Source organism: Podarcis raffonei, chromosome 8 (genome assembly GCF_027172205.1).
Source record: "Podarcis raffonei isolate rPodRaf1 chromosome 8, rPodRaf1.pri, whole genome shotgun sequence".
In the NCBI taxonomy this organism is placed as follows: domain Eukaryota; kingdom Metazoa; phylum Chordata; class Lepidosauria; order Squamata; family Lacertidae; genus Podarcis; species Podarcis raffonei.
In genome coordinates this window covers 3,418,484-3,430,152 of record NC_070609.1, presented here as the reverse complement: position 1 = coordinate 3,430,152, position 11,669 = coordinate 3,418,484, and the positions used below count along the sequence as shown (strand labels likewise).

Genomic DNA, 11,669 nt, shown 5'->3' with positions numbered 1-11,669 from the left:
TGCCCTCCATTCCTTGATGTGAAGGCCAAGGCAGGGCATTATGAATGTTGGATCTTATTTCATTAAGGGCGGGTTTTTTCAACCAGTGTGAGGATCTCTTAACATTTCAGTATGTTAGTATGGGTTGCTGTTAGGGCAGATCTGCAAGGAGGGAGCCCAGGGATGATGGTGTCATGCTTTTCTCTCTGCGCATGTGTCAGAGGCCGAGGGGATGAATATTTAACAGCCATGAATGATTAAAGACAATTTCCCTCCATCTTAAAAACTCTGCTCTTTGCTGGCGCAACAGAGGCTTAGTCAATGCTCTCTTCAGTCAGCAAACTATAATCTTCATTCTTCTGTCAAATCCCTTAAGTCAAAAGACTGGGTGAGGAGCCAGACTGCCCCCTAACCTCTGCCCCAGACAGTTGTCACCTGTCCTGTAGACATATTGCTCGCAGTGTCTGCTGGCAGGTGACCTCATCCCAGCCACCATGCTTCATTGACATATACTGTGCTGTTGGTTTGCTTTTTTAATCTGCAAGGGCTGAGATTGCTTTCCAGCTGAAACCGGTGGCCTGCATGTTTGCTTCCATGTGCTCATGGTACCTGCTCAACCTGTACATTTGTTAACAAAAAGCTTATTACAGAGACACTAAGTTTCCAGTGCTTTTTGCTCCACAGGAAACTCCTTCTGCCCTGAACTCCCCATAGCTTGGGGGTGGGGGAGGAATTGCTGAAGGTTGGGCCCTGAACCTGTGCAAAATGCTAACGTGTTGACCCAGAATGTTGAGTGCCCGCCTTGACACAGGAAGAAGCTGACTGAGAGAGAAAGAAAGAGAGATGTCCTAGGTTTTTAATGGGCTAAATACTGGAGGAGTCCGGATGAAAATATCTCTTCCCTTTGGGGAATTTCTTCAGCTCTTACGGTGTGCCAGCTCCCAAAGATGTCAAGGGACCTGGAGGACAACTGGGGGCGTTATCCTCCCTCCTCTCTTTGAAGGGGGCCTTGGTGTCTGCAAGCCCAATAGCCACCCGGCTTGCAGAATCGTCTTGAACAAGCGCCTTCAAGTTTGGCTTCAGCACCTTCAGGGTCACGCATTTCAGCACCCTCCGCACCACCGTTCCTTGGCCCGTCAGGCTCTCTGGGTACTGAGTCCAGGAACTTTCTCCAGGCTCCCAGTGGTAGATGGCATCGTGAGTCCTGGAGGTGCATACCCCTCCCATCACATAAATTTTCCCCTGGAAGTAAGCGGCGCCTGCAAAGGCAAGAGGCAGTGGCAGCGGAGGGATGGTGACCTCGTTGCTTATGACGCCATCCTCGCGCATGAAAAAGCATTTCGAGGTACATGGAAGAAGCTGGCTGAACCTGCTGTTTGGGTACGTCTGGGTGTTTTTTTTTGCAAAGAAGCCCCCTAGGACGCAGATCCCGGTCTCCATGGTGACAGCAGCTGCACCGTGGAGACAGAATTCCAGAGGCACCTGTACCCAGGTATCCAAGAGGATGTCATAGAGAAGGATGCCCTGGTAAACCACTTCGTCGGAATCGGCATCTCCTCCGATCAGGTAGAGCTTGTTCTTGTACGAGGCCGAGGCAGAGAAGCGCAAGATGACGGGCAGGCTGGCGATGGGTGACCAAGTCTGCTTTACCACGTCAAAACTCTCCGCAGAGGCGAGGGGGCCTGTGTCATTCCAGCCACTCAGGGCAAACAGCTTGTGCTTGCAAGTCAAAAGGATGTGGACGGACCGGGGCGTTGACATGGCGGGGAGCTGGAGCCAGTGGTTGGCTACAGAGTTGTACTCATGCAGCGCCTGGGAGTAGGAGCCATCAGGGTGTTTGCCTCCTGAGATGTAGAGTTTGTGATCCAGGGCTGAGCACCCAGGGAGCGCCACGAGCTCTAAAGGTGGCAGTTTGGTCCTGGACCCCGTAGCTGGATCCAAGCACTCCATGTAGCAATCCATATCTTCGTTGACGGAGAGGATGTCCCTCAAGCGAGGCACTTTGATGCAGATGATCCTTTCCTGGTACATGCCCTGCCGGAGGCCCCCACTTGCCTGCAGCCTCCCTGCCCCATCTAGGTCTCCCCACTGCAATTCCACTTGCTGGTCAAGTGTCGCTACATCTTCCTGGACTTGTGCAATTTCCCGGGGCGTCAGGAGAGGGAAGCGGACATGTTGCAGGAGCGTCTTGAGTACCGGAAGGCGCTCAGCGGGTGCGGCTGCCACCCACCGCTGCACAGCCCAGAAGACGTACATTTCGGAGGTGATGACCAAGTGGCCCGAGGAGATGAGGCAGATCAAAGCTCCGAGGTCGAGATTCGGGAAATCCTTGTGTTCCAAGAGGGTTTCGAAGTTGAGGCCCAGGTAGTGCATGGTGCTCCGTAGCAAGGTGGGGTTGTTGTGATCGTAGGCCAGCATGTACAAGTGGAAGCAGTTCTCCTTGGAGATCCTCTCTGATAGATATCTGCCAGGGAGCAATGGAGAGAAAGAACGTCACTGGGAATCCTGTGGGTGGAAGCCGCTTATTCCTTTGGCTTTCGAAACAGGTGTTGGGGAGAAATGTAAGAGGAGCCAGACCTCTTGCGCTACCTGCTGATGTGTTCAAGGGCTGGTGTGACCTGGAGCCGGCTGGCTGCTGTGAACAGATCTTCAGCGTTCTCTGAAGTGAGGGCCAGTTCCCCCGAGTAGAGGTAGGCTAGCAGATTCTGGAGGAGGGAAGGATCCATGTCTTTCAGCAAAACTTCCCCGTCTCTGGATTCCTTAAAGTCGCTCGTAAACACAGCCTGGAAGTAAGGGCTGACGGAAGCTAACAGGGCCCTGTGGGGGAAATGGAGACCGTCAGATTGGCCGTGGAGCAGCTGGGTACCCTCAAGTACCAACCATCCTTCTACCCTCAGTTGCCCCACCTGCAAAATGGGATAAATCATATCTCTTCTCTTGGAGGTATGTTGTGAATAAGAAGAAGAGCTTGGATTTGATATCCTGCTTTATCACTACCCGAAGGAGTCTCAAAGCAGCTAACATTCTCCTTTCCCTTCCTCCCCCACAACAAACACTCTGTAAGGTGAGTGGGGCTGAGAGACTTCAAAGAAGTGTGACTGGCCCAAGGTCACCCAAGAGTGAGGTGAGTGGGGCTGAGAGACTTCAAAGAAGTGTGACTAACCCAGCAGCTGCATGTGGAGGAGCAGGGAATCGAACCCCGTTCACCAGAATACGAGTCTACCGTTCTTAACCACTACACCACACTGTGCTTATGCAAAGGAGAGGGTCTTTTCTGTGGTGGTGCTTCTGAGGACTAGCTCAGACCACAGGCGGGGAGAGTTGCTCTTGTGCTCAAATCCTGCTTGCAAATTTCCCACAGACCTTTTGTTGGCCGCTGTGAGAATAGGATGCTGGAATAGGTAGGCCACTGTCCTGATCCAGCAGGATTTTCTTGTGTTTTTATGCTCTGACCCTGAACTGCCCCTTCTAAAGAGTCACGCCAAGTGCTGACATTCAAAGCTGTTCAGCACCTGGTTAAGAGCTATTTGTCCATGAGTTTTAGACTGTAGATGGTTTGGGAAATTGTGTTTTATTCTGGTTTTTTAAAAAAAATATTTTTATTGAATGATTTTATGTTACAAAAAACATTACAACCATATTACCACAAAATATAATTGAGAAATAAAAATTACATACATCAGTATTTTGTTTGTTATTTGTTATTTACCGTCTTATTTCCTCCCAAACATTCCATACCCAACACGCACACGCACACACACAGAAAAAAATGAAAAAATGAAAGAACTAATAATGAAAAGAATGAAAATAAATATTTCCCCCCTTTTATCTTACAAACTCTTTTCTTCAATTTTGACTTCCTGTCAAGTCCCTTTGCATATGTTTTATCTTAGAATTGAATGTACACAAAACAATAAACCAATTCAGAAAACATAATAAATCCTTAATTGTTATCCACCTCCTTTTACTTCTTTTGTCACTAGAATGCTAGCAGAGTCAAAACTATTATTGTATTTTTGAACATATCTTCTATAAGCATCCCATTTTCCTGCAAATTTTTGCTTTGAGTTTCCTCTGAGTTTGCTAGTCAATTGAGCGGTCTCCACAAATTCCTGTAATTTGATTTGCCAATCTATTATTTTTGGAGCCTCCTGATCTTTCCATCCCTTGGCCACGAGTATTCAAGCCGCTGCAGCTGCATACAAGAATAACTCTCTTGAATTTTTGGGAAATTGTGTTTTATTCTGTTGACAGGGTTTTCAGGCTTTTATTTTGTCTTCCTCTGTTTTGTTACTGTTTCCTGTTGGTTTTCAAATTGTATTTAGTCAGACTTTCGTATGCCACCCTGCAAATAAGACTTGAAATGAATAAAAAAATTCCCATATCCAACGGCACTGCCTACACATTCTGACCCAGTGGGATATTAGGGAGGCTTCCAAACTTCCAAATTCCTGGGATTTCTTGGCATGGATGTAAGAGGTTTTTATTTTTCCACACCACTTTCTCTGGGAAAAAACACTGTTTACTGCGGAATCGGAATAAATGTCAATCGATTTTTCTACAGATTCAGTAGCAAACAGCAGGGAATGCGGAAGGACAAAAGGAAAATGTCTTGGATCTGTGCCTGGGAATCACAGGAGAAGCAGAAATGTGGATGAACTCTAAGAAGGAGCTGGCTGCTTGGCTCCATTTGCTAAAAGGGCTTTTCTGGCCCTCCTGTCCGGCATGGGACCCACCTGTTGCATGGAAACCGCTTCCCTCCAGCTACCAAGGTGGCATTGCAGAGTTCCTGGGTCTTATGCAGCTGCTTCAAACCTGAGGGAGAGGGAGGAAAATGAAAGCCTTCTAGGTCATTATAGCTGCTCACCTGAGGGGAAAGGGCAGCTCCCTAGAGAGGGGAGGTTAATGTATGGGCCATAACATACAACCCAGAATAATTGCTCAAAAGCCCCTGTCTAAGGAGAATGAAAGTTTATTTTTTATTTATTTTTTATTGGAATTTTATTTACAACATAACACAAACCCCCACCCCCCAATACACAAACCCACCCTTATTAAACGTGAACATAACATAGACCATAACATACAACAATACGAACAACCAAATAAAAGACTTCCTTTATCCTGTATCTGGCCTCCTTATTTACTTCTTATAAACTGTTTCCATTATGAATAATTATTAAGATTTTTTCTAATTATAACTTAAATATCCACAATGTCTCCTGCAGACATTAATCAAAACAAGTCTAGGTATGTATTTTAGGGCACTGTTTTGTGAAGTATTTTCTGCATCTTCCCCATGCTTTTTGAAACTCTTGTCTAGTGTGATCTCTCATTGCCTCTGTTAATCTAGCCAGTTCAACATACTCCAAGTTTATCTTGCCATTCCTTTTTTGCCGGCACAGTTTCTTTTTTCCAGTTTTAAGCAATTAGGATCCTTGCCGCTCAAGGTGAATGAAAGTTTACCGCAACTGGATTGTGCTCTATGGTTCCCTCTGCTAAATCACTGGGAGGGGAGAGATGTCACTCAGGATACCCCCCCCAAAAAAAAACACCAAAAACCCCTCCAGCCATTTGTGTTTTATTCTTTTATCTTTTGTTAGCCACACATTGAATGTATGCGCTCTACGCGGGGCTACCTTTGAAGGTGACCCGGAAACTACAACTAATCCAGAATGCGGCAACTAGACTGGTGACTGGGAGTGGCCACCGAGACCACATAACGCCGGTCCTGAAAGACCTACATTGGCTCCCAGTACGTTTCCAAGCACAATTCAAAGTGTTGGTGTTGACCTTGAAAGCCCTAAACAGCCTCAAAGGCCCAGTGTACCTGAAGGAGCATCTCCACCCCCATCGTTCTGCCCGGACACTGAGGTCCAGCTCCGAGGGCGGTTCCCTCCCTGCGAGAAGCAAAGCTACAAGGAACCAGGCAGAGGGCCTTTTCGGTAGTGGCGCCTAACCTGTGGAACGCTCTCCCATCAGATGTCAAAGAGATAAACAACTGCCTGACATTTAGAAGACATCTGAAGGCAGCCCTGTTCAGGAAAGTTTTTAATGTGTGACATTTTAATGTATTTTAAATCTTTGTTGGAAGCTTCCCAGAGTGGCTGGGGAAGCCGAGCCAGATGGGCGGGGTACAAACAATAAATTTATTATTATTATTGGCCAGACCTTTGAACACCTGGACCCAGCAAGTGTTAATACATAAGCCAGGCTAGCTTCTTGCGGAGCCATTAAGAGAACCAAGGATAGGGGCTCTGTGCCAGAGGACACATGGTTGGGCCCCCTCTCTTAGACAGTTAGTAGGACAAAGCAGGAGATTGAGGGTAGAATTTGCTGTGATGTGACCTAGAGGGGAAAAGGTTGCAGGCTGGAAAAGGCAGAGAGCAAGAGTGCGCCATGGCTGACTTCTGTTTGACTCCAAGGCTGTGGCTATGGGAGAAACAAGACCCTTTTGGGGTGTTGATGCTGTGAGCCCCTCCACCACAGGCTCAGGTTGTATATGTGTGTAAATAAACCCTAAATACGTAAGACACCACAGTCTCTGCTGTGTCTCATTTCCAAAAGGAAACCCTGGGTAAGTGCCTAGAACCCCTGGAATCTTGCAGGGATCAGAGTTTGGGACAGCATGTGGCAGTATATTATCGGGCAGCCTATATAAAAACTGTTAATGATAGCAGCAGCCAGAATAATACATTGCTCTTATCCTGTCTTGCAGAAAATGCTGCAGTAATTTGCTGCTGCCGGGGTTTCAAGACCAGGAAAAAAAAGGCTTTGCTCAGGTGACCAAGGGAGATCAGAAGGCTGGGCTCCCAGTATATATTCCAGGACTGGAGACTTTCCACATCCCCTCCTACCCTCCAAAGAGGCTTTGGCCTCAAGGACAATGAGGCTGCTGGCTACTAAAGAATCATAGAGTTTGAAGGGACCAGGAGGGTCCTCTAGTCTGACCCCCTGCAATGCAGGAATATTTTGCCCCATGTGGTCAGATGTGGTCCGAGTTTGAGGTCAGCCTCGGACTCACCCTGGCTGAAACAAGCTTTCAGCGAAGAGGTCTCCGGCTCATGCTCCTCCTCCTTCCTGCCAACTTCTGCCATGTCTGCTGGATCCATGCCTCCTGCTGCCGAGTCCCGTGGGGCTGCCACTCTCTCTGGGAACCGGCCCAGGCGGGGACTATGACCTGCCTCCCACTTGCCCCCTCAAAGCCTCTCTTAAAAGCAGCCTACAGCTCAGGCATCAGTGTCCCTGGGGCAGCCATCACCACCACAATGGTCGCCGTGGCACCTTGGGCCTCCTCAGGGTGCCCTAGGAATTTAGTGGCTTGCCCTGGCTCAACTTGCTGCCAGGGGTGCTGCAGCAACTGTTGTGAAGATGGCGCCTTTGGGAACCTTGCGGGCCCTTGCTCCGCTCCCTAAATGTGGGTGAAGCGCTGCAGTACCCGGGATAGCTCCTTGCCTTGCGGCAGATCCATGTGGCACCCTCTCTGCTGAACAAAAACTCGGTTTCCGCAGCCCTCGCCACCCGTTCCGTTTTGGCCATGCTCCCAATCGCAACCTGATCGCTTAGTGCGTTTTCTTGTGCGGAAAGCTGGTTTTCTTTTTATCCTGCAGATTGTGCAGGGGTAATTGTAGTATGTGCTTTGATAAGACAGCTTACATAAGAAGAGATGTGAAAACTGACAAATGGAGGTCACTAGGAGAACCTGCTTATTTTAAGAATGGGCCAAGAATCATCATTTTATTTATTAAATTTGTATACTGCCCTATACCCCCAGGAATGTTTGTGCAGGAAAACTCAGTCTTGAGCTAGCTAGAGAGAGAGCAGGCACACTGTCTAGGGCTGGGCGATATATCGATTTGGTTTGAAGCCAATATTGTGCAAACGATTTCATAATTGTTGACCTGGCAATATATTGCGAATCATGACGTGTATTAGGGGCTGCGTGATAGATCACCAAAAACTGGTTTGAAGTACATATCATGATATCGGATTCATAATTTTTGGCCCTGATCTTGATGTGTGTGTGCTATGCAAAAATCAAGATGCGGGGAAAACCATGAAGACAGCCAATGCCTCTACATAGCTCCATCCTCACTTTAGACAATGTGACATATCTGTATATTGCGATGTTTAGCTGGTAATATATTGCGATGTCAAAAACCAGATATCACCTTGCCGTGACCTTCTTGCTGAATTAAGCATCCGGCTCTGATAATGCAGGCATGCTTTTCCTCTGAGAAAGTGGCTCAACTTTTACACATGTGTAAATGTAAGCTATAGTATAGTCCATATAGTTAAAGCTATGGTTTTCCCAGTAGTGATGTATGGAAGTGAGAGCTGGACCATAAAGAAGGCTGATCGCTGAAGAATGGATGCTTTTGAATTCTGGTGCTGGAGGAGACTCTTGAGAGTCCCTTGGACTGCAAGAAGATCCAACCTCTCCATTCTGAAGGAAATCAGCCCTGAATGCTCCCTGGAAGGACAGATCCTGAAGCTGTGGCTCCAAGACTTTGGCCACCTCATGAGAAGAGAAGACTCCCTGGAAAAGACCCTGATGTTGGGAGAGATGGAGGGCACAAGGAGAAGGGGATGACAGAGGACGAGATGGTGGGACAGTGTTCTCGAAGCTACCAGCATGAGTTTGACCAAACTGCGGGAGGCGGTGGAAGACAGGAGTGCCTGGCGTGCTCTGGTCCAGGGGGTCACGAAGAGGAGGACACGACTAAACAACTAAACAAATGTAAGCCTGCATCTCTCTCTAAGGCTTTGTACATTATATGCCTGTGGACATCACTTTCCCCCACCGGCCAGCGGTTGTTCTGACCAAGCAAAGCTGCCTCAAACATCACAATGGGGCATTTGTTGGGGGGGGGGACCCACTGCAATTGCTTATAGTTTATTATGTGAGCCACCATAAGTACTCTAAAGGAAGGACTGAAATAATGTAGTTGTGGTAGAAGATAATAATAACAACAGATAAGAAGAAGGGGGTCCAAGGCAGGGGATGCGGGCGAGTCGCTCTGAGTTGGAACTGGAGATTGGCATAGATCTCATCTCTTTGTGGGCTGCAGCAAACCTGGGGATTTAGAGCCACCACAAAACCAGTGGGAAACATGAAAACCAACCCGGTCATCCAAGCTGCCATTGACCTCACGGCAGGGGCCGCAGGAGGCACTGCCCGTGTGATTACCGGCCAGCCATTTGATACCGCCAAGGTGAAAATGCAGACGTTCCCTGCCATGTACCGAGGGTTTGTGGACTGTTTCGTGAAGATTTACAAGCAAGTGGGGCTTCGAGGCTTCTACGAGGGCACCACCCCGGCTCTGGTCGCCAACATTGCCGAAAACGCTGTGCTCTTCATGTGCTACGGCTTTTGCCAAAGCGTTGTCAGGAGCATCGTTGGGCTGGACAGCAAAGCGACGCTGAGCGACCTTCAAAACGCCGCCGCCGGCTCCTTTGCTTCGGCCTTTGCCACCTTGGTCCTCTGCCCCACCGAACTTGTGAAGTGTCGCCTGCAAGCCATGCACGAAATGCAATTATCCGGGGAGGTCGTGCACGGACGAAATACAGTTTGGTCGGTAGTGAAAGGTGTCCTGAAAAAGGACGGTCTCCTTGGATTCTACCATGGCTTCTCCAGCACTTTGCTGCGCGAAATCCCAGGCTATTTTTTGTTCTTTGGAGGCTATGAGCTGAGCCGGACGTTTTTTGCATTTGGAAGGCCAAAAGAGGAATTAGGCCCTGTGGCGCTGATGGTCAGCGGTGGTTTTGGTGGCGTGTGCCTCTGGATTGCTGTCTATCCCATTGACTGCATCAAAACTAGAATTCAGGTCCTTTCCGTAGCTGGAAAACAGGCAGGCTTCATGGTAACGTTTGCAAGCGTGCTCCGGAAAGAAGGTATCTTTGCCTTGTACTCAGGACTGAAAGCTACCATGATCCGAGCTTTCCCAGCCAACGGTGCCTTGTTCCTTGCCTATGAGTATAGTCGGAAACTGATGATGAACCAGTTTGAGGTGTAATATTTTTTATTGTAGACTTACAATCATTGGAAACCTTTACAGATTGTGAGAGCTGCTGCAAGAACAAAGAAAAAAATCAAGTTTTAAAGATTCTGGTTTTATTTTTTAAAGCATCTGAAGTTTTAAATAAATATGTTGGGTTTTTTTCTAAAACACAAATCAAAGAAGAAGAATATAATACATGAACAGAAGGATTTGCATTTCCCCCAGGGTCAATTTAAAAAGCTCCTGCTCCTTAGCAAGTTCATTAGACTGAATGAAATGCCATTATTAAAAATCCTTCCAACTCTTCCCCGACTTTTATTAAAGTACCTTTGGCTATAGGTGTGCAATTCTTTTTCCAATAATGGGAAAATACGGTAATCCACCCTTCTTTTGAAGGATTCTCTCTCCCCCATTAAAGCAATATTGCACAATTATCTCCACCCCTCTTTAGTGCATCATCTCCCGCGACCTAAGATGAACAGTATTTGCTGTAGTAAAAGGATAACGAATATAATCTATATTTAACACTTCTGGAATCTCCTGGTGTCTGAACATGTCTCTGAGGGCATGAGCCAATTTAGCCTTAAACCCATTATCTCCAGAGTACATTTTCAATAGTGTCTACGTCGATGAGGACGACCTCGGAGGTTGTGGCCTCTCCTTCTCTGCAAGTTTTTAAGCAGAAGTTGGAAGGCCATCTGCCATGTTTGATCTCCTCCCTCCTCACGTCCCAGCAAAAGAGTTTAGGCCTGTGCATTTGGGTCACGAAACTGCTGCAGTGTTAATTTTTCACAAAAACCCCTTTAATTTGGGCCTAATTTGCAGACGGGCGTAGCCTATTCTCTGCGCTGGGTACATCAGGTTGTGTGTTTTCTGAACATCCCTCTGTTTGGTGGATGTTGCAAAGCGATTCCCTCAAAAACGTTTGGGTTTTCTTTTCTTTTTTAAATAAATATTTATTGAAGTTTTACAAATCAAAAAGTTCATCATTTCATATAGATCAATCCATTAGATAAGGTCCACAGAAAAAACAAAAAACAAATATATATAACAAAAAAGAAGAGAAAAAAGAAAAATCCACTTTTTAAAATACAAAATTCCATGTCCCTCTGTCCTGACCTCCTCATATCTCTCTTTTTTGTGTTCCTCTTTATTCCAATCAAATTCAGCAAGTTCAAACCCTTATTCAAACCATACTTAAAATTATATTTTTCTAGTTATTATGTCCCAAATTTCCCTTATCTTAGCCCATTCCTCATCTTATATACTGTGACATAATATTATTCTGTTCATAGCCCCCTTCTCCTTTTTAAAATTCTTATTTTCATTCACTTTTAACCAAATCCCACATGCCCTGTTGCCTTCACTTCCCACATCATGTTAACACTCAGACAATTTGCAATGTTTTTGTAAATAGTCCTTAAACTTTTTCCAGTCCTGTTCCATCAATTCTTCTCCCTGGTCACGGATTCTGCCAGTCATTTCTGCCATCTCCATGTAGTCAATCACTTGCGTCTGCCACTCTTCCACGGTGGGTAAATCTTGTGTCTTCCAATACTTGGCGAGAAGTATTCTTGCTGCAGTTGTTGCATACAACGTTTGGGTTTTCTATGCTCGTTCCTCCCTCCCTCAGAGACCTAATAAGGAGCTGAAGGGGGTGAGGTAATCGGGTGAAGAATACAATGCTAC

The 11,669-nt window shown here is 46.7% G+C and overlaps 2 protein-coding genes across 3 annotated transcripts; one reads left to right on the top strand and one right to left on the bottom strand.

Annotated features, from left to right (window-relative positions):
- Positions 1 to 814: 814 nt before the first annotated feature.
- LOC128418206 (kelch-like protein 41) lies at positions 815 to 7,248 on the bottom strand. 2 transcript variants are annotated; one of them, XM_053397664.1, is made up of 4 exons: positions 7,004 to 7,248; positions 4,716 to 4,794; positions 2,569 to 2,796; positions 815 to 2,443 (listed from the first exon to the last, which is right to left on the bottom strand). In XM_053397664.1, exons 1-4 carry the CDS (start codon positions 7,089 to 7,091, stop codon positions 904 to 906), a joined length of 1,935 nt encoding a protein of 644 aa, XP_053253639.1. In that variant the 5' UTR covers positions 7,092 to 7,248; the 3' UTR covers positions 815 to 903. The 2 variants fall into 2 exon arrangements, with proteins under 2 accessions (XP_053253639.1, XP_053253640.1); XM_053397665.1 differs by lacking the exon at positions 4,716 to 4,794 and having other exon boundaries at positions 7,004 to 7,094.
- Positions 7,249 to 8,879: 1,631 nt separating this feature from the next.
- LOC128418213 (mitochondrial ornithine transporter 1-like) lies at positions 8,880 to 10,347 on the top strand. The gene has a single exon (XM_053397678.1). The coding sequence runs from the start codon at positions 9,093 to 9,095 to the stop codon at positions 9,993 to 9,995; it is 903 nt and encodes a 300-aa protein (XP_053253653.1). The 5' UTR covers positions 8,880 to 9,092; the 3' UTR covers positions 9,996 to 10,347.
- The last annotated feature ends 1,322 nt before the right edge of the window (positions 10,348 to 11,669 follow it).

What these genes read in the sequence shown, in the direction of transcription:
- LOC128418206 (XM_053397664.1), bottom strand. Translation starts at nt 7,091, where the DNA reads ATGGATCCAGCAGACATGGCAGAAGTTGGCAGGAAGGAGGAGGAGCAT. An exon ending in GAAAGCTTGTTTCAGCCAGG is followed by an intron (nt 4,795 to 7,003) that starts GTGAGTCCGAGG and finishes CCTCTCCCTCAG; the next exon opens with GTTTGAAGCAGCTGCATAAG. An exon ending in AAGCGGTTTCCATGCAACAG is followed by an intron (nt 2,797 to 4,715) that starts GTGGGTCCCATG and finishes TTTCCCCCACAG; the next exon opens with GGCCCTGTTAGCTTCCGTCA.
- LOC128418213 (XM_053397678.1), top strand. Translation starts at nt 9,093, where the DNA reads ATGAAAACCAACCCGGTCATCCAAGCTGCCATTGACCTCACGGCAGGG.